General features: G+C 45.9%; 1 protein-coding gene across 1 annotated transcript; it reads right to left on the reverse strand.

Moving 5' to 3' along the window:
- Window positions 1–412: 412 nt before the first annotated feature.
- On the reverse strand, window positions 413–17,820 carry CCAR2 (cell cycle and apoptosis regulator 2). The gene is given in 22 exon segments (XM_036750987.1): window positions 413–1,270; window positions 1,527–1,732; window positions 1,885–2,076; window positions 2,171–2,282; window positions 2,471–2,617; window positions 3,132–3,214; window positions 3,324–3,468; window positions 8,788–8,991; window positions 9,089–9,322; window positions 9,400–9,571; window positions 9,984–10,147; window positions 10,735–10,848; window positions 10,930–11,152; window positions 11,256–11,375; window positions 14,644–14,740; window positions 14,898–15,027; window positions 15,183–15,289; window positions 15,292–15,296; window positions 15,597–15,688; window positions 16,183–16,274; window positions 16,871–16,967; window positions 17,733–17,820. Coding segments are annotated over 21 exon segments (2,742 nt in total). The 5' UTR covers window positions 16,929–16,967; window positions 17,733–17,820; the 3' UTR covers window positions 413–1,225.
- Window positions 17,821–19,979: the final 2,159 nt, after the last annotated feature.

Genomic DNA, 19,979 nt, shown 5'->3' on the forward strand with positions numbered 1-19,979 from the left:
CTTTCCTTACTTCCAAGGATACATGATATACTCTGAACAATGTGGTGCTGCCCTCTGGAGGGCTAAATGTTTAGCTATGATAATAGCACCCTTTGCCTAATGCCTGGTATTCTCCAACAAGCTGTTTTCTTTTGCAAGTTGGCTTTCTGGATTTATATGGCTAGTTTACTTCTAGGGTCTGACATTTGTTTAACAAGAAGATAATGAGACAACTCACTACATTACCTGGATGAGTACAACCTAGCTTACACTTGGCTGGGGGGGAGGGGGTTGTTAGGGGAAGGGTAGAGGAGTACAGGGAAGTCTAAAAGGGAGACAAGAAGGCTCGGGCCCTATGACACAAGTAGGTTACAAACCAGAAAGACGAAGGAAACAGCAGGGGAGGGGGCCCTGTAGGATTGCAGGCACACTGTGTTTTTGACTTTGGTTTATTTAAAAAACAAAAAGCCAAAAAAAGGACAACTGTTTTATATACAAAGTCAAACTGGAACCGTGGGTTATGGAAAGATGTGAGAATTACAAAGGTAACAGAAAGGCTTGACCTACCAGGCCCAAGCCATTACCACATTCTGAACAAAGAGCAGAAGAGAAAGGAGCGGCTTTCGGGAGCAGGAGATCTCATCTGGGGTTGGCAGAGTGCAGGACTACAGACAAATAGCCCAAGACACAAACTGGCAGCCCTGCTGCTGGCTCTACTGCTTGTGCAAACCATGAGCCCCTTTCCTCGAGGATCTGCCCCTACAGCTCAGCAGCTTGACCAGATCAAGGATCCACTGCCCACAACTGGACTCCCTGACCCTTTCTCCAGAAAGTCTGTTGGTGCTAGGCCTGGTTACAGGTTTCTCAAGCTGTCTTCCCCTCCCTCCCTTTGCCTCATTCTAAACTGGGAGTATATGAGGAAGCACAAGATTAAAAGGGCTCCAGGAGAAGCCACAGTAGAGGGAGAAATGGTATTTCAGAAGTGAGGAGAAAAGATGCTCTATTAGTGATAGGTGTAAATTGGGTCCCTCCCTGCTGATAGCCTGAGAACCAGTCTCTGTTCTTCCCCTCACGACCCAGGCCCCTCCCTCTCCATTTGCCTTGGAGATGCCTAGTACTGTCAGCCTCCCCTGCCTGTGTTTCCAGACCCTGCTCCAGCTGCTTTCTGGTGCTGAGAGGATCTAACTTCATCAGACTCCATCGCTGAGCTCACTGGCTGGCAGTTGATGTGCAGTGCCCTTCAGCCTCAGTTGCTAGGTGCTGGTTCCTCCTTCTCTCCCCAACTGTCAGCCTGAAACACAGGTGTGTCAAGATTAAGATGGGGGGCAGGGAGAGAGGAGGAGGAGGAGGAAAGGAAACACAGGTATGTGTAACCTAGCAATGGAGGGCTGGGGAAGACCAGCTACCCTGAGGTAGTCTCTACAAATGGGCCCAAAGAATTAATGAACGATAAGGGAAGGAGCTCTAGCTGTCTTCTCCCAACAGCAACCTTGTGCAGCCACCTTCATTTCCACAGTAACTAGAGCCCTCCCAGTCCTACCCCCCACCTTCTCTGCCATCCGCTGCATCTCTTGCTGTAAAGGAGTCAAACGCCTTCGAAACTCCTGAAGCAGACGCTGCAGCTGATTCTTCTGCCTCTCAGCTGTTCGGGCCATTTCTTCAGCCTCTGCTAGCCGTGTCCGCAATTCCTGTATATCTGCTGTTAGCGCCTTATTGGTAGCCTCTGTGGTGGAGAAGCGGCTATGGGTCTCCTCTAGAAAGAAAACACCAGAAATCTTGCTCCTCGCCTGCAACTTCAGGACAAATAAGGGATGGAGGGAGACACAACTCGTACAGCACCAAGGTGCAACACAGTCCATGGGACATTCAAACACGAGCAAGGATTTGGGGCTGCAGGCCTCTCACCCAGCTTCAGTTCCAGTGTGTGGATCTTGTTCTCCAGGTAAAGCCGCCCACTGTCTTGTTGCTCTGCCCGCTGCAGTAGGTTTCCCACATGAATCAGGCTGCCATTATGAGACACCAGGCCCTTGTGTTCCACTTGAGGGGCACTTGGCCTTGTGCTTTCCCCAGACGAAGGTGGCAGCAGATCCAAGTTTCCTTGGACAAAAAGACAAAAAGAAGCAATTAGAAGATCTGAGGAAGAAAGCTAAGGCCCTCGCCCTCCAAAGTTAAGTGGAGTTCTCCTGCTTACCAAAGAGTACCTCCTCAGGGAGCCCACCATCCAGGCCTTCTTGACGACTGTACTGCAGGCTCCGGTACTGACAAATGTTCTGGCTCACCACTCGGCTAACCAGCTTTTTGGCCTACAGACAACATGCAATCCATCACTGCACAAGGATCAAAAAGAGCTGTCTATCTTACCCAATACAAGAATCAAGGACTACAGGAATACCTGGCTTGAGTTCTACGTTGGGGAGCAGCAGGGAGAGAGCACACTGAGACAAAACAAATCATCCCAGAGCAGGGTGGCAATACCGGAGAGAAAAGATACCTGCTCTGCAGTGAGCCGGAGTCCGAGAGTGAGTAGGATCCTCTCTAGGTCCCGTCGGTGAAGGTAGCCACACCAGTTGGCATCAAAGAACACAAAAGCAAGAAGACAGTCCAGGGGCAACACTGCTGAGGGGTCTAGCTCCTTGGGCTAAGAGAGAACCAGGGGAAAGTGAAGGAAAATTTCTAGTTGGCTTAGTGTTTACAAATACAGCCATTTATGGCTAAACTATATTGCTGGATTCTTGCCTCGTTGACAGGTTAGTAAGCTGGAAAGGTTACTAAATCTGAGCTCTGTCAGGCCAAGTAAAGGAATTCCATAGTTACTAGACTTCTATGGAGAGTTTTTTAGTTCTGAAACTAGCTCTATAAAATTGAAGTGTGAAGATTATTAGTAGAACCCCTAGGGGCTTTGACATACAGAAAAATATCAAGCAGAGGTTAAATGTATTCTTAGACACTGAATTCTACTGGCTGCCTTTATACATATGAAAATTTTCTCCCAAAGTGTGTCTTCTCCAGAAAGAGCAAGAAGCCTAGGGCCATTTAGTGTCTACCAAAACTGATGAAGTGCTAAAAGTGCTGCTTAGATCAGAGGCCTCCCCAAACTGTGATAACTAACTCTACTTAGTAAGGAAGGAGGTAGGAAAAGAAGGATCCCTCACCATGTCCTGAAGTGAGGAGAATTCCATCTCTGATTGGTTTGAGGCAACAGACCGTACCTCAGCATCTTCAAGCTTTGTCCCTGCTGAAGAGACCCAGGAAAAAACAACAAAGAGGAAGCATCAGACTCAAACTACTTAACAACCCAGCCTATACCAAAATTCCCTCCCTCCTCTCTCAGGCTCCCAACATACCAAAATCCTCCTCCACATCTTCCCTTAGCAGCAGCAGTTCTGCATCCAAACTCAGCTCACAAAGGTCTTCAGATGCTTCACCCCGGCCCTTCTCCTCCTCCTCTTCACCAGAAGCTGAAGGCTTGGGCAAAAGTCCATCCTCCTTCTGTGAGGGGCAGAAGAGTCATAAGAGCAATTAGCTCACGTTATATCATTTTCACATTTGCAAAACATTTTACATACATTAACTGGGGTTTAAGGTGTTCTTGGGAAATTCCAGATATTTGTTATAGAACTTAATCTCAGTCCCACAGGAATACATAGAAGGGAAGGAATGCCCAAAGAAACGTTCCCCTCCCATCAATGCAACAACTCCCTTTTCCCAACACAGCCTTGTAAACTAAGCAGAGACAAGTATGAGCCCTGTTTTAAGACCTGGAACTAAAACCTAATTTCATCCCTCCAGGCCACATTGATTAGGACATATATGATGATCCATCTTTGTTTCCTGGTCCTCCTGCCTATTCTGCCACTACTTCACTTACACTTGACCCTATATTTTGCCCTATATTTGACTCTTAGAAGGAGGCAACTTACAAGAAAAACTGATTTTCAGGATTTTTTTTAAAGCAAATTCCAAGTTGCCTTTCTGTCCTTGGATCAGTACAGTTTTCTTGCTCTAGAGCTGAAAAGAACCTCTGAAATTATCTCATCCAGCCCCCTCATTTTACAGGTGAGCAAACAGCTCCATGGAAATTTTTTTTTTTATTTTTAGTTCACAATATTCAGTTCCACAGATTTTTGGGTTCCAAAATTTCCCTCCCTCTCCTCCCCCCTCCCCCCCAAGATGGCATGTAATCCAATGTAGGTTCTATATTTACCTTCAGATTGAACATATTTACATAATAGTCCAGTTGTAAAGAAGAATTAGAACCAATGGAATGAATCATAAGAAAGAAGAAACAAAACCAAAAACAAAGGAAAAAAGCACATTATTTGCCTCCATCTGCATTCAGACTCCATAATTCTTTCTCTGGATGTGCATAGCCTTTTTCATCATGAGTCTTTTGGGGCTGTGTTTGAACCTTGTATTGATGAGAGGAGTCAAGTCTATCAAAGTTAGTCCTTACAGATACCGTGTGTCTGTAATTGTGCATATTGATCTCGGTTCTGCTCCCTTCCCTCAGCATCAGTTCATATATGTCATCCCAGGTTGTAATGAAGTCCATCTACTCGTCGTTTCTTATAGCACAGTAGTATTCGATTACATTCATATATTACAATTTGTTCAGCCGTTCCTCAATTGACGGGCATCCCCTTGATTTGCAATTCTTTGCCACCACAAAAAGAGCTGCTATAAATATTTTGGTACATATGGGTCCCTTTCCCACTTGTGTGATCTCTGGGATACAGCCCTAGAAGTGGTATTGCTGGGTCAAAGGGTGTGCACATTTTTATAGCCCTTTGCTCCAGAGAATTTTAAAGTGATTTGTCCAAAGTCATATAGGGATTAAGTATCAGGGTTAGGATTTGAACTCAAGATCCAAGTGTTCTTTCCACTAACCTTCAATATGAAGGTTAGAGGAAGGAAAGAGAGAAAAAATATTCTGGAAAATATGTTAAGCAAAGATCAAAATAAACACTAAAATTGGAAGAAAGGATGAAGATGAAAAAAGTCTGTTAAATTATAAATCGTTCCAAAACCACCTATTGACTCTGAAAAGCAAAAACAGATTGATTCAGATTATCACCAATTCTTAGAGAAGTTTAACTCATGAAAGTAGCCACCACCAGGAGGAAGGGAAAGCCAAAAGGGCTCAGAAACTACTTCAGTCTCCTTGTGAAGAAAGGAAACGGCAGCCAAAAGGAACAGTGTCGTTTAGAGTACATGCCCAGGAAGACACACGTTCAAAGGTGTTTGCTACTATCATTTGCAGACCATTGCATAAGGTAATAGAAAGCTCAACATGAGCTCCAAACAAGGTAGGAGCATTTATAGGAAACTGTTAAGGAGAACAAATGGGTGCAAAATGGAACATCTGTATGCACACATGAGGGTATGGGGGTTTGTGTGTGTGTGTGTGTGTGTGTGTATGTAAAACAATCTTATCACTGATGACAGTGGAACTACATCTAGATTCTAACACCTCAGAACGAAATATGCTATTGAAGAAACTACAAAGTCACACAAGATGGAAGTCATAAAGTGACTAGATCAAATCAAGTTTACATATAAGACATCAGTGCAGAAGGCAACAGGACTTGAACTAAGGATCAATTTTTAAGATATCTCAAGATTGAATGGAAGCCCAAAAATCAGCAATGGAATTACCAAAAAAAAAAAAGAGAGAAAGAGACTGCTGCCTCAGAAGACATCAGGAACTACCAACTCAGATGTCCAGTTTTTCATCTGTTTAAAATCTTTAAGAGCTGGAAGTATATATAGAGAGAGACAGGCTCTTGCAGACCTCTTCTTCAAAGCCAAATATAACACATTAAAAATGAGGTATAGGGGCAGCTAGGTGGCACAGTGAGTAGAGCACCGCCCTGGAGTCAGGAGGACCTGAGTTCAAATTCAGCCTGACACTTGACACGTACTAGCTATGTGACCTTGGGCAGGTCACTTAACCCCAATTGCCCTGCCAAAAAATAAATAAAAATGAGGTATGAAAAATGAAATCCTACTGTTTCTTGATTACAAAAAAGCATTTGGGGGCAGCTAGGTGGCGCAGTGACTAGAGCACTGGCCCTGGAGTCAGGAGAACCCGAGTTCAAATCCGGCCTCAGACACTTGACACATGTACTCGCTGTGTGACCTTGGGCAAGTCATTTAACCCCAATTGCCCTGCCCTCCTCCCTCCAAAAAAAAAAAAAAAGCATTTGACTCCAGAAATCAAATCCCAAATAGGTGTCTCCCCTGCAAATGTAAATATAAAATTCCTTGATCAGACATGACCAGAGATCAATTTGTTTAAAAATCCTCCAACTATAAATATGAAATAAGGCATAAAATACCCACAAAAAGTGTTCATTACTATCATGAAAGATGTTCCGTGCAGTCTAAATAGTAGATGAACTCCCTACAGATGGTGAAGTTCTCCAGATGACCTTGTTTGCAAGTCATGCTGTGGTAATTACATCAAGCACCAGAATCCTACAGGGCCTCCTCAATAAGATCTATAACAACTCAAAAAAATTCAACATAACAGCTTATGCGCACGCTAAAAAAACAAGGTCATAAGGAATGCAAAAAGTTAGCTCCTCAAAAGCAAGAATTCTTGGAATCCTCAGCAGCTCCTTCAGTAACTTAAATGCAGTAGCACTTGAAAAAATGTTTGTCAGGCTGAAATGAAAAACACCTACAGCCCTGACAAAGAGATGCTATGGATGGGTACCTCAATAAGCTAGTCCACAAGTGCATATCTTGGATGCACTTGAGACAAGCCACAAGCTTGGCCCAGAACTGAATCAGGAAGAGAGTGCAAAATGTACCATTTTCAACAATGCCAAACTGCTCCCTAACACACACACACACACACACACACCCTCTTTTTTCTTTACACCAATATTCTCCCAATTCTCCCAAGTGAGTCATGTAACACCATGACCTCCAAAGAATGAAAACTAGTCAGTGGACCAAGTAGGCTACAGTATATTGTTAGGAAAGATAGGATGGAGGAAATGTACTGGTATCCACACATCTGAAAAGACCTAAAGGAAGGTCTTCAGATCACTGGGTAGGCTCCTCTTTGGCAGATTAGTGAGAGGATACTTAAGAAGGCATGGATGGCTTAAGACCTGTATGTACCAGTGGAGGAAGTACCAGCAATGACAAAATTACAATGCCAACAAAGTAACCAATTTTCATCCACCTACTAGATTCATGGTACTAGACAATGAAGGGAGGGAGGGGAGGAAGGATTTGTTAAGTGTCTATTGTGCTCTAAGCACTGTGCTAAAAGCACTTTACAAATATCTCCTTTGATCCTCAACCCTAGGAGATAGGTGTTATAATTATCCCCATTTTATAGTTGAGGAAACTGAGGCAGACAGTGGTCACATAGCTAATAAGTATCTGAGGCAGATCTGACTTCCTGATTCCAGGCCCAATACTCCCTGTTCTTCAATGCCTCTCATGAGAAGCTTCATTTGAGTAGTGCAAGATCCTCAAATACCAAAGGAAGTGAAATCATGTTCACTAAACCATATTCAGCAGGAAAAAGTGTTCACTAATTTTAGAAAAGTATTTTGCCAAAGGTTAAAACAAAAAGATTTCTGGCTAACCTTCAGCTAATCAGAAGATGACCGACATACCCCATTCCCTAAACAACCTGGCTGACATTTTTCTATGCTAACTTGTCAACTATGCTTACTCTTATGTCCAGAAACATGTTCTGTCCTGGTTTGCCCCCTCCCTTCTCTCCCTTCTTGGTCTTTTTTGGCTCATCACCTAAATCATGCTCCCTAAACTGTGGGTGTTTCCCCAGAACCTGTGTTAGGCCCCCCTTCTCCCTCTCTACTCTCTTACTCCAGCTCCCATGGCTTTAATGGCCTCTTTGGAGATGACTGCCAGATTGATAGAACCAGCCCGTTTCTCCTCAAGTTTCAGTCCCACACCAACTGCCTACTGGATGTTTCAAACTGGATGTCCCGGAGGCATCTTAAACTCAACCTGTCAGAAGCTGAACTCATCACCTTTCCCCTAAAGCCTCCCCTCCTCCTAACTTCCCTATTGAACTCAAAGGCCCACTGCCTTACATGCTCACAATCCCAGCTCTCCTGGGCACTTCACTCTCTCACTCCACAGACCCTATCAACTGCCAAAGGGAGGCATTTCCACCTCCACAGTCTCTCTCACATGTCCCTTTTCTCCCTCCACCCAGCTACCACCTTACTACAGGATTTCATCACCTCTTGTACGGTTATTGCAACCACCTCCTAACTGGCCTCCCTTCCTCGAGTCTCTCCCTACGCTAGTCCATCCTACACACTGCTACCACCGTGATTCTCCTTAAGCACAGACCTGACCATGTGACCCCTCTACCCAACCATCTCCACTGACTTCCTGTTGTCTCTAGGATAATAGAGAAGCTCCTCTGCTTAGCTCTTTAAAGTCCTGCACAACCTCCCTTTCCAGTCTCATTACACATCACTCCTCTCCTTTTCTCTGTTCGTCACAGACAATTCTCCATCTCCAGTCTCCATGCCTCTGCACTGGTCCCCCCCATGCCTGAAATATGCTCCTTCTTTACCACGCCTCAGAGAGTTCCTCTTTTCCTTTAAGAAGCAGCTTGAGCAGGATTCCCATATCAGAGTATATGCCCTTGTTGTCTTTCCTATCAGACTCATTGTCTGTACGTGTTTCCTTTTTTGGGGGCCCAGGCCAGTCACATCCAGGCACTCCCACACCTGCCTGGCCTCCCAGCACTCAAGACCTTGCTGCATGAAGCTCTCTTAACCCTTGCCCTCTGGCCCCAGCACTCACCAACAAGGCATCTGGCTCAGCAGATGGCCCCTCATTCTGTGTCTCATCCTTGGACTCTTTGGCTGCCTCGTCCTTGGCCACTTCCTCCTTTTCCGGCTCTGGTGGGGGCACCTCTTTTTCAGGCAAGCTCAGCAACATCTTATAGATTTTGTATCCAAAGTCTCGCTGCAGCATCTCTTGAAACAGTGCTGCCAACACCGTTACCTGTTAATGCAGATTTGAGGGTACATAAATACCAAGTGGAAATGGTTCCTCTAAGTTCCACTAAACCAGCACATTCCCCAGACCTTCCACAATTTACCTCAAATGAGATCTTTTCTCTTGGCCTCCGATCCTCCACAATGGCATGGAGGGAAAGGTTGGTACAGCCAGGCTGAGCTATTATAACAGGCTCCAGAGGAGGGGGAGGGGCCTCTGGGAGAGAAGGGTCTATTTCCTGCTGCAGACTGAGTTCAGGATTATCTGTGTCTTGTTCAGAAGCCTCTGCTGCCGCAAGCTCAGACGCGTCTGTTTCCTCTACAGAAGCCTCTGCTTCCTAGGAAGCAAACAAAAAGGTCATCACCTGTTAGTCCAAATGTTTTGGACCCTTTCCCTCCCCGGGGTCAGACTTACCATTGCAGCCTCCTGGAGTGGGGCAGCTGCCTCAGCAGCTTTCTGCTGGCACAGAGCCTCCCACTCCTCCAGGGAGGGCATAAGGGTCCAGATGTCTGGCAGATACACCACTACCGTTCGCTGCCGCCGAGGGGGTCCTAGCTGTATGTACTGGAACTCAGCAATACGCCACCTGCTCCCAGCAAAAGAGGGCACTGAGACACTACCCTCTGATGAACCCTGCAATCCAAATGACCAGGCAACCCCCGTATCTATCACGAGCTCCCTAAGCTGGGACACATAGTTCTTTAACTATGACCCTTCCCTTCACCAAATGCCCCTGCAGTTCCTCACCACTGCTGTGGAGCTACGAAGGGTAACGGGCAGGTACTAACCCACACACAAACACAAGTCACTGAGCTCCCCCTTGCGGTCAATACCACTTATCTGTAAGGCTGGGGTCAAAAGGTGTATTCTGTGGTCACTGGATAGTGGGGAGCTGGCAAGTCTATACGGAGCTTAAGTGTGTTATCTTGGTTTAAGCACAATCTTCTCACCAACTACACTAAATGTCCTCATATAAAAAGTGCAGAAAGGACACTCACCACTTAGTGCAACTGCTCAAATCAATGCCTGTCTGAGCTCGGGCACAGCGGATAGCAGTTCGGACCAATACCTGGGGATCAGCCTTTGGGTCAGGACCATCTAGGGAGGGTGACCACTCTCCCCCAACCATCACAGTCTCATCCTCCTTCCTCCTCAGCAAGAACTATGAAAGAAGAATTTTTAAAAGCTTAAGTGGTCCTCCCCGATTCCACCTGCCCCGACAAACCTACATATAATATTAGGCAGGAAGGAGCTAGCTACAGAGTGGGCTCTAGTCCCAGCTTTGCCAGAAGTTAGCAGCTGTATAATGTGGCAAGGCTGTGGCCTTTTCAGCCCTTAGCTTTCTCATTTGCATCACCTCATGGTCTCTTTCAGCTCTGAGATTCTTCAATTCAATTCAAGCATAACTAAGTGCTTCACTGCAGATTCTGGGCAAGGAGCGGGAAGCTGAAAGAAGCTACACCCTCATGACACCTAGAGTCCTCCCCAGTGCTTAGCACCACACTTGGCACGTAGGAAACGCTTAATTAATGGTGACTGATTAACAGAACTACAATTCACTGATGATTCTAGGAATGAGAAGAGGCAAGGGCATGGGAGAGAAGGGCAGGCTTACAGTAGAGGAAAAATCTAGTTATACGCAGCCAATCCTCTGGTGGGAGCAGAACAAAATCAATGGTCTCAGAGAAGGGAAAAGTATAAAATTTTGAGATCTTGCATCACAGATCCCAGAATCATTCCAACTCTTACCTTAATTTGCTTCAGAGGGTGTTCTGGGCTCTCTCTTGGCTCAGCCATGTCTTCCACAAACTGTAGACAGCAACGATATAATTCTTCTAGTCCCGGGGAGGAGAGCAAGAGTACCTAAGCAGAGGCAACGAGAAAAGAATAACAATCCAACAGATACCGTGCTATGAGAAAAGCAACAAGATGCTATCAGCTCACCTTAGCACTGTAAGTCACGTCAGAATCTGGTGGAGTGGACTCAGGATTATTATTTGGGCCTTGTTCCTTCTCTGATGATACCTGAATTCGGCTTGGATGATGTAGGGAGAAGGGCTGGCTCACAGGGAAGGCTGACAGCCAGCTCAGCTGCACAACTAAGAAGTCTGGGGGTACTAAGAGACTTCGATAACGGCGCTGGAGTTCCAAGAAGTCACAGGTGGGGCTGCAGGTCAAAAGCAAAGAAAACAAAGCCCATCTCTTATCATCAAACTCTCCCACTTAGCCCCCAGAAAGTTCCTTTCTACCTCACAGCTCTGTATGCTCACCTGTCCACAGTATAGGGAGTAAGATGGACTCGATAAGGGGGTAAGTCATGTCTTGGCTTCTTAGCACCCCAAGTCTCCCCACCTGCCCTCTGCTTGCGTTTCTTGGAGTCATAGTCATCACTGGAGGTTGAAACATTATCATTAGAGTATTAAATACTCATAAGTATTAAGTGATATTATTAAGTGAGCTAAACAAAGACAATACATTCTAATACTGTCCCAGATATGAAAACACCATCTCTCAGTACAAACATAACTAATTCTCAATTGTTCAGGGGTAAGTTACTCACTCCAGAATAACTGATTGTCAGCTATATTTGTACCAGAGCTGCTTCTTCCACCTCTCATTGACCTTCAAAATTGGAGCTTCAAGGGCTAATTCTTGAACTATTTTTTGGGCTATTTAACTAAAGACAGGAAGAATACCTTCTCTCAGCTGTGTCTCTACAAGAATTTCAACGTTTCTATGATACAGCTTTGAAATCATTTGGATAAATGTATATAGCTAGACTAGCAGTTTAAGTAGATTTTAGTAAATAATATAACTTTTTAGCTACATTGTATAGTCTACTAAATCCCTGTGGTTTAGAATAATCTGAGACAGGTTTCCCCTATGAACAATCAGGACTTGGTTATAATTCATTACCAGTTGAAAAAAAAAGCAAACCTCAGTAACAGGAAACCATGAGCAGAAACATACCCAGCCTCAAAGCCTCAGGAGAAATAACACTAAAAATCCAATGGGATGCCATGCGCTGGATCCCCAAGAGAGAAGCTGTCATCACTGAATCACAGAATTTCAGGGATGCGAGGGAGTTAAGCAGTCCAAAAAAGGGGCCATCTAGCCTTTGTTTGAAGAAGGGGGAACCCACTACCTCCTGATACAGCTCATTCCACTTTAATTGTAGCTCTAATTGTTAGGAAATGTTTCTTGACCTCAAACCCAAGTTTGTCTCTACAGCTTCTACCTTACTAATCATCTGTCATTTGGAGCCAAACAGAACAAGTCTAATTACCTTCCATAAGAGAGTCTTTCAAGTAGTTCAAGTCAACTATAATGTCACTTGAATCTTCTGTTCTCTATGCTCAACATCCCCACGTGACATGAACTCGGTGCACAGCAGACAGAACGCTGGGCCTGAGTCAGGAAGACTCATCTCCCTGAGTTCAGATCTGGCCTCAGACACTTAGTAGCTGTGTGACCTTAGACAAGTCACTTAACCCTGTTTGCCTCAGTTCCTCATCTGTAAAATGAGCTGGAGAAGGAAATGGCAAACTACTCCAGCATCCTTGCCAAGAAAACCCCAAAAGCGGTCACGAAGAGTCAGACGTGACTGGCAAACAACTGAAAATCTGACATGAATTCAAGACTTCACCATCCTAGCTGCCCTCCTCTGGACACTCACCAGTTTATTAATGTCCTTCCTAAATGTGGAATCACAAAATCATACCTTCTGGCAAAGTTATTAATGTTACTGATGCCTCCTGAAACTGAACATCCCCTGAAAGTACCTAATGTCTACCACCTCCTTTCCTACCCCACATATTTTTTTCAACTACTAAAACAGTCATCCTCAATTATCTCCTTCCATTCCAAGCAAGATCACTGTAAACCTAGGGCTAAAGTCACACACAGCACCCCAAATACAATGTCTGACATGCAAAGGAGATTCAATAAATATTGGTGACTTCCTAACTGACCTACATTTTATAACCTAAACAAAAACAAAAAACTTAATATGCACATTTCACTTGCTTCAGATGATCCTTAAGGGTTCGATAATAAAATCACTGCACAAAATATGACAGCTGGAAGGAACTTTTCATGATTATCCAAGTTCAATCCCTTTAATTTATAAATATGGACAGTGAAGCTCATAGAATTAGAAGGAAAAGGTTTGTACATGTACTTGCCCTTAAACATATACTCCAGCACCATGGGATTGAGAAAAATTAAAGGAAGCATAAATAGAAGCCTCTTGATAAGCAATCCTGAAGGCACTAGGATTATGTTTTAGTTGGGAATTCAAGACTTATTCCTAAGCAAATAAACACTAACTCTGTAGCCTGGCTTGTTGCTACTTTGCCCGTAGTTTTGCAGAGTTCCTTTCCAGGATTCTGGATGGCTTCCTTATTACTTCGAACCCTGCTGACATTTAGGATATGAGGTTTTTATCCCCCTTTGATTTTCATTTCAAAAGAGAGCTTGATCAAAGCTTAAAACACATTCACACAACAAACCCTAGTCTGTTTGTGATACGGCAGGCACAAAAGCTAATTTGATCTGAGGCTGCATTAACAGAAACATAGTGTCCAAAACAAAGGAGATTTTGTCCCTCGTCAGACTACATCTGGACAGACTACAACTATTGTGTTCAGTTTGGGATACTATATTTTAGAAAGGACATTGATAGGATGGAGAATATCCAGGAGACTGAAAACAAGATGGTGAATGACTTCAAGATCATGCCATAACAGGGATCAGTTGAAGGAACAGAGAAAGAAACTGCTGAAAAAGATTTAGTGGAGATCATGATGACAGTTTTCAAATGTCTGAAAAGTTATCACTTGGAAGAGGTATTATTACTTTTACTTGGCCTTCAAGGGCAGAAAGAGACCTAAGTTTCAGAGAGGTAAATTTGGCGAGATGAAAAGGAAAACCTTTTTCAGTTAGAGCTGTCCAACAATGGAATGAACTGCCCTGAGAAATGAGTATCCCATTACATCCAGTAACAGCTGGGTGTCTTCTTGTCAGGGATACAAAAGGTAGTCTTGCTCAGGTAGGGGTTGGATCAAAAGTCTTCTAAGATCCCTTCCACCTCTGAGATTATGATTCTAAGGTAAAAGTAAATTAGCTCTCAGGGAACAAAGTAAAAACCTTTACAGAGAGAAAAAACAGCAGAGGGTAGCAAGAAAAGAACCAATGACATACTCTTTGCAGAACACATTATTGCATAGTAAAAATATCCCAAAGGTCCAATTCAACACACCTGCTCCACACTAAGGAACCTAAGACCTTTGCTTTCCTTGATTTCAAGGCACTATATAAATCTAAAGGATTTTTGTTACACATTTATGAGCACACACAATTTAAAACAATAACGTTTTAAAATGTAGATAGCAATTGTCATTTTAATGAACATTGAAATGTTCAGTCTCATATGATCATTTTAGTTGTATAAAAGGTCTAGCATCTGATATACTTTGGAAGACCAATTCACATCATCACCTGTCTGCTAAAACAGTACAGTCATTTATGTTTACATCTCACTGTGAAAACATACAAAAAAGCAAAGTGACCAGTTGCAGAGACAGTTATCAATGACAGTGGGTCAATACCATGAAAAAGAAGCACACAACAACAATTCCCCTCGTCCTATCTTCTTACCTTCGACCCTGATCCAGTCGGCCATGAGGACCCCGAGCAGGAAACCTGCTCAGGTGGCTCAGATGCAATGTAGGGGATGTTTGGAAAAGACTCAGTGCTAAGGAGAGAAAATACATTATAACTCAAAGACTTAAGAAATCTATCTCCACATCTCCATCTCTCAGGCTCTATATCCACAGTTCTGATTGGAACAGGAAGTCTATTAGTTCAAATCATAACCATTATGTCTCACCCTCCTTATCAACCATACTCACGCTTCTGAGGGAAGAGTGGAGGAATCCGATGAGGCTGAAAGATCAGCTGAGGCTGGGCCCCCAGAATGCCTTGTTTCTGACCCAGTGCTGCCACGTGTAAAAGCGGAGGTGCTGGGGACTTCAGCAGGGGCTGAGGAGAAAAAATCAGGAACTCAGGGGACTCTTAATACTGAGCTCACACACCCTAAGGCAAAACACCCCCCTCCCAAGAAATATGACTCCTTCTTGGCTTTCAGGTCATATGGGTTCCCTTCCCCAATCCACATACTGACAAGGACCAAGTACCTGATTGGAGAGTGTCTGAACCTTGACAGCATTCCAGGGCACTGCCTGGCCAGGATTGTATGCAGCCTTTACCAGCACCTTCTCACCCAATTGGGGCAGCCTGCCCTCACCACACTGCCAGCACAAAATCCAAGAGTAACCCATTGAGGAAAGGGGCCTGACCAGGCCCCCCCCCCCCCCCCCCCCCGTCACCTCAAAAAGACCACTCCCTCCCCTTCCCCAGAAGACCTTCCAGTAAAGAATGTCTTCCTCCCATATATTTCCTGCCTGTTAGCAATAACCTCCCCTGGGGCCCAATGTAAACAGCAGCCTCAGAGAGTTCTATACCACCATGATGATGAACTTTAACCCATTAAATTTTTTTCTGTCAAAAAATCCTCACTCTTTGGGGAGATATCAGAGCCTTCAGCCTACCTCAACTGAAAGAAGACCTCCTCATCAACTACCCCAAAGTAGTCATGCAAGCTGGTGACAATGCCAGTAAAGACACGTTGCTTCTCTCCACCCTGTAGAGTAAAAGGGTAGTCATCAAAATAAGGAGGAAAACTGCTGGAAACAAATGCCTATCTCTCATAACCCCATCAAAGACCTACTTTCAAACTACCTTCTCATCCCTACCCAACACCCTCAACAGTCTGAGTCATCAAGATACACAGTAAAAGGGAAAGATGAAAAAATACAGTTATGGTCCTCTTTGCCAGAAAATCTCAATCTGTAGGAGACTAACAATTAAAAATAGACGTAACCCAGTCACGGATGAAAATCACATTGGTTTCTGAGACACCAACTTATAAGGATTCAGGCTGCTTCTTGGATGAAAAAATGCTAAATAATCCTCAAGCTCAAGGTATAGGATTCCTAGTCAAAGAGTTGACTAGCCATTCCTCCAAGATGGGAAAAGGTAGAAGAATGACCCATAGCATAAAGATCAAAGGGTCATCAGAAATCACACATTAAGGAAAGAACTCAATGGACAAAGTATACCTGAATAAAGGCCTACCTGAAGGTGCCTGGCATTCTGAGACAACTCTGTGGCTACAGGAGGGGTAAGCAAACCAGGTGGTGGGCCCAGGAGAGATGTGGATGCAGAGCCTATGAGAATAAGAGCACAAGCAGAGCTGGCATACTGCCTCAGCTCACTCTAGACCCCAGGATCAGGAGGAGGTCGTATAAAGTATCTTGGTAAAGTGGAAAGCACACTGAATTTGAAGTCAGAAGACCTGGGTTCAAATCCTTTGTAACCTTAAGTAAGTCTTAGATCCTGTTTCCTCATCTGTAAAAGGAGGAGTTGGATTAAATGACCACTAAAATCCCTTCCCCTTCTGAATCGATAACTCACAGAGTGTGCAGCTTCCAGATACCTCTAGTAGATACTTCGATCAGCACCACAAGCAGCTCCCTCTCCCTCTCTCCCTTTCTCTCTCTCTCTCTGGGCAATCTCAGCAAATGGCTCTTACCCCACTGCCTACAGCCCTCATTAGAAATTACCAAGACCTCAGGGATACTGGGGGTAGGAGCAGAGGGGCTTAAGTTTGTAGCTATATATCCTTAATGATGCAGCATGAAAAATAAAATTCACTGTGATCTACTAGAGAAACTTCAGCTGGGAAAACTGGAGGAAGTCTGAGTCTAGGGAGGACAAAGCAGGCACGTCCCAAACGGCATCAGTGATGGGCACGGGGCCTAACCTGAGAAGTTTCGTCCTCCTGGAAGTGGGTTGACCCGCTGGCGCTTGAACTGAGACATTGAGAATGCTGGTGTCTTTTACTGGGTCTTGGGAAAAACCTTTGATGAAAAGGGAAATGTTATCGACTTCATGTGGAAGGAAGAGATCTGATCCCCTGGGGGGGGGATAGAAAAAGAGAAGTAGGATGGAAATGGGGGGGGCGGGGGAGGGAAGAGAAAAGGCAGTGAAAGGACAGGGCTGTAACAATGTGGTAAGGATACGGAAAAGAGACTGGGGGAAGGAGAACCGGGAAGAGGGCGATGGGGGATGAGGGGACAGGGATACGGGCGATGCTCCCGGGGACGAGAGGGAACATGCAGCAGGAGGGGGATGAGGATGGACTATGGGGACAGGAGGATGGGGATAACAGGAAGAGGGGAGAGGGAGGAGAGAGGTCCACTGGGGGGAGGGGGGCGATGTGGAGCTGATGGGAGGCCGGCGGGGGAAAGGAGGGATGCGGGGAGATGGGGAACGGAGGGTGGACGCCTGGGGACGAGGGTGGCGGGCGGCGCTGCCGGGCTGCCCCCGCTCCCGGAAGCCCTCTCCCCGCGCAGACTGACCGCAGCCCCGGACTCAGCTTTCCCGCCTCCGCCTGCCCCGGCCGAGGCAGCCGGGGGCCGCTGGAGGAGCGGCGGAGGGCAAAGAAAGGGGGGAGGGGCGCGGCTTCCACTTCCCCCCCTCCCCGGAGCCCAAGCCCGTTACCACGGAAACCGGGGAGGGGGGAAGTTTACGAGCTTGTGGCCCGGGTCCGGGAAGCCATGTCCGGGGGCCCGCGACCCCTCACCACGGGCGGAGGGCGAGAAGGAGAAGGGCCCTGAACCCACCTGTGGGCCCGGGGTCGCGACACCGGGGGACAAAGGCACCCGGAACCACCGCTGCCACCACCACCGCTACCGGAAGCGCTTCGCCGGAAGCGCGACCGCTGCTCGGAAGCCGCTTCCCTGCCGGATATCGTCCCCTTAGCCCGCCCGCTAGCCCTCTTACCGCCTAGAGACGGAAGTGTGCCTCCCCCTACTGGGATCGGCGGGGGCGCCTGGCCTCGGTGCTCACGTTATAAGTGTCCGCGGCAACGAGAGGTTCCGAAGAACTAGTTCCTATGTGAAAAAAATACCAAACAAACCCAAGCCCAGCCCTTTTCCCCCTTCCATCCCAGGAGACGCGTCAGAGAGCGCCGCCACCGTCTGTGCGATCTCCAAGAGCTACGCGCCCCGAAGTGAACTTCTGAGTGTCCTCAGACAGAGTAACCATAACTCCCGTTCCTGTTTCCCACAATGTCCCACCGTTAACAAAGACGCCTCACACCTTGTACAGTGCGCATTGTTACGCCCATCTTCCAGATGGGAAACTGAGGTTGGCAGAGGCGAAGTGACTTACCTAGAGGCGTATGGCTAGGAGGTGTCTCAGACATAGGTCTTCACGATTCCAAGTTCAATGGCGTTCCCCTGGCATGTGCTGCCCCAACACCAAAACCTCTGATCTCCCTTCAGCCACAGTCCTATCTATCCATCCCACCCCCTCCCTAGCACACACAGCTGCCCAACATTCGCTCTGCAAACTGTAACACGCTACAAAACACATGAAAACATGACTATCCCTCTCCCTCCCAGGCAGTCCCATCCCCCTTCTCAGTCACACATCTTCCCCTCTCTTCCAGAGTTCCCACAACACACCCTCTCCCTTTGTTAGGATTATAAATCTAGAGATGAAATCACCTAGCTCAGGGGTGGGGGACCTGGGACCTCGAGGCCACATGTCCCATTATTATTATTATTACTATCACACTTCTCATCTTATATTCACCAGAGTTCAGACAGTCTAAGGATAAGCTTATATGCTATTATCATTCTTTATGTTTAGTATTCAGACTATCATTATCATAAGTCAGCTAGGCCTGTTTGCCTCAGTTTCCCCATCTGTAAAATAAGCTGAAGAAGGAAATGGCCAACCACTCCAGTATCTTTGCCAAGAAAATCCCAAATGGAGACACAAAGAGTCAGTCAGACACGACTGAAATCACTGAACAACAACCTCTAGGTCCTCACGTGCGGCCCTTTGACTGCATCCAAACTTCATAGAACAAATCTTTTTATTGAGGAGACGTTCTGTGAAATCTAGTTCAATGCCCCCACGTTAAAGAAAATGACACCCAGAGAAGGTCTTGTCCAAGTGATTTGTCCATGAACAAAACGGTAGTAAATAAATCCAGGTCCTCATCCTCATTCTGGAACTGTACCATGCCTTTCTATCCATGTTCCCTCCCCATTCTGAAGTGAGCCTCTCGGAAGCATCTCCAGTTAACATGGGAGCCAAAGACAGCTGTGATGCACTAACTTGAAGGGTCCCCACCCTGGAGATGCTGTGCTACATGAAGACGGCCCCCTGAATGGGACAGATCGAGGACCCAAGGATCCACAGAGCAAGCACTTAATAAGTGCGTGTTTGTTGAATTAAGCTACAGTCTCTCCAGAATGGTGAAGGAAAGCTCCCTTTTTTCTCCTGCCTCAAAAACCAAAAGTCTACCAACCCCTATGGGAAGGCAGGGGCTGGTATAGCAGCCAGCTCACACTGACACCTGTGTACATATAAACATGTCTACATATAATTACATATAAATATACATCTGCAACAGGATGCACAGGGCCTGTGGGGCCATAACACTACACATGCTTCACACAAAGGCACAAGTAAGTTAGTTCGCATCATACAATCCTAGGGATTTCTACAAATGGGCAAGAGCCAGGACAGTAAGCACGTTGGCAGGAGATACTTCAGTCTGTAGAACCCCACCTCCGCTGCAGTCCTCCTCCAGCCCTTCATCCTGACCTGGATCCTTGACCCTTGAATCTTGAAGACTGGAAGTGGAGCCCAAGATCTGGTCAGTCTCACCAAGCTAGAAAGGGTTTCAATCAATGGAGTATTGATGGAATGAATCATGGTTCACTGAAGGGTCCAAAAGCCCCATATTCCAGAGATTTTGAAGGGAAGAGATCCAGCTCGCACACCATGGAGCGCACTCCAAGCTACTGGTCTTGGTAAGGAATAGATTAAGCCCAGGTAAAGGCTGTTGCATT

This window comes from Trichosurus vulpecula, chromosome 3, assembly GCF_011100635.1.
Source record: "Trichosurus vulpecula isolate mTriVul1 chromosome 3, mTriVul1.pri, whole genome shotgun sequence".
NCBI classification, from domain to species: domain Eukaryota; kingdom Metazoa; phylum Chordata; class Mammalia; order Diprotodontia; family Phalangeridae; genus Trichosurus; species Trichosurus vulpecula.